Source organism: Terrapene carolina, unplaced genomic scaffold, assembly GCF_002925995.2.
Source record: "Terrapene carolina triunguis isolate 2854851 unplaced genomic scaffold, T_m_triunguis-2.0 Scaffold84, whole genome shotgun sequence".
Classification (NCBI taxonomy): domain Eukaryota; kingdom Metazoa; phylum Chordata; order Testudines; family Emydidae; genus Terrapene; species Terrapene triunguis.
Window position 1 is genome coordinate 40,232,214 of NW_020664435.1, and position 1,629 is coordinate 40,233,842.

Consider the following 1,629-nt stretch of genomic DNA (forward strand, 5'->3'; position numbering starts at 1 on the left):
CCGGCGGGGGCAGCCCCACGGGCGCAGGGGGCAGCCGGCTGCCTGGCCAGTCGCTCACCTGCGGCAGCCCCAGGAAGCCGTAGAAGTTTTGCGGCACCTCCTCCACCAGGTCGAAAAGCTCCAGGTCGCCGCTGTCCCAGGCGCGGGCGAGCAGCGGCAGCAGCGCGAGGAGCAGCAGCAGCGCGCGGAGCCGCGGCGCAGGGCACGGGCGGCCCATGGCCCCTGCCTGGCAGCCGGCGGCAAGACGCGGACGTGGCCCCTGCTCAGGTCACTCACGCCCCAGCGGCGGCTCCGCACTGAGTGAGGGGGGAGGAGGCAGGCTCCGCTCCTCCCGCTGCGACGCCCACGGGGAAGGGGCGTGGCTTGCACCCCGACCAATCACCGCCGCTGGCGGCTGTGACCTCACCTCTCCTAGCAACCGCGGGAGACTGTGTCTGGAAGCCTTGGAGGAAGGAGCTTCCAGAGCGGGGAAGGGGCTCGCTCCAGCGTGGCTGCTGCCGCCTCCTCGGGGCTTGGCTGAGGGGGGGGAATCCCCCAGCAGGGCCCCCTCTGAGCTGTCCGGCGCCCCCCTCCCCCCGCGCCCTGCACGACAGCGGCGGTGACGCTGCCTGAGTGGGCGGGAGCCCGACTGGCGGCGGCGCGTCTCCGCCTCCTCTAGCACAGCCCTTGGTTCAGTTCCTGCCTCGTCCCCTTTGCTGCCCTCCCCCTTCCCGCTCTCTCGCCCACCGCCCGCACGAGACCCGTGCAGGGAACCCAGGCCCTGCCTGCCTGGGGGCAGCTGTGGGGCCACAGCACAGAGGCTGCTTAGATGGAGGGAAGGGGGGTTTCCATCGCTGTAGGTAATCCATCCCCCCCTCCCCCCCCCCCGAGAGGGGAGCTAGGCGAGGTCTACAGACAGAAGAATTCCTCCACCTACCTAGACCTAGCTGCGGGATGGGTTAGGGCCACTTGACTACAGCCTGCTGTGATTTTTCACAACCCTGAGCAACATAGCTAAGGCGATCTAATTTTTAAAAGTAAACCAGGCCCAGCTAGAATACCTAGTCATCCCCCTCCGCCTCCTCACACCCAGGGGTGGGCAAACTACAGACTGGGTGCCGCATCCAGCCCTCGAGTTCCCACTGGGGAGCGGGGTCTGGGGCTTGCCCCACTCCGTGCGGCTCTCAGAAGCAGCAGCATGTTCTCCCTCCGGCTCCTACGCATAGGGGCAGCCAGAGGGCTCCACACACTGCCCCTGCCCCAAGCACCACCCCTGCAGCTCCCATTGGCCGGGAACTGGGGGGATGAGGACCCGAGGGGGCAGGGATAGCACAGCTGGGGGGATGAGAACGGGGGGGGGGCAGGAACAACACAGCTGGGGGGGGCAGATCAGGCCCCGGGGGGGCAGGGATAGCACAGCTGGGGGGATGAGGACCTGGGGGGGCAGGGATAGCACAGCTGGGGGGATGAGGACCCGGGGGGGGCAGGGACAGCACAGCTGGGGGGTGAGGACCGGCGGGGGCAGCCCCACGGGCGCAGGGGGCAGCCGGCTGCCTGGCCAGTCGCTCACCTGCGGCAGCCCCAGGAAGCCGTAGAAGTTTTGCGGCACCTCCTCCACCAGGTCGAAAAGCTCCAGGTCGCCGCTGTCCC

At 69.2% G+C, this 1,629-nt stretch overlaps 1 protein-coding gene across 1 annotated transcript in view; it reads right to left on the bottom strand.

Annotated features, from left to right (window-relative positions):
• Positions 1 to 284, bottom strand: part of DNAJC1 (DnaJ heat shock protein family (Hsp40) member C1) — a 176,259-nt gene extending 175,975 nt beyond the window's left edge. The window contains exon 1 of the mRNA XM_026649430.1: positions 59 to 284. Within this exon, the coding sequence (XP_026505215.1) occupies positions 59 to 217 (159 nt within the window). The 5' untranslated portion in view covers positions 218 to 284. The remainder of the gene's footprint in view (positions 1 to 58) is intronic.
• Positions 285 to 1,629: the final 1,345 nt, after the last annotated feature.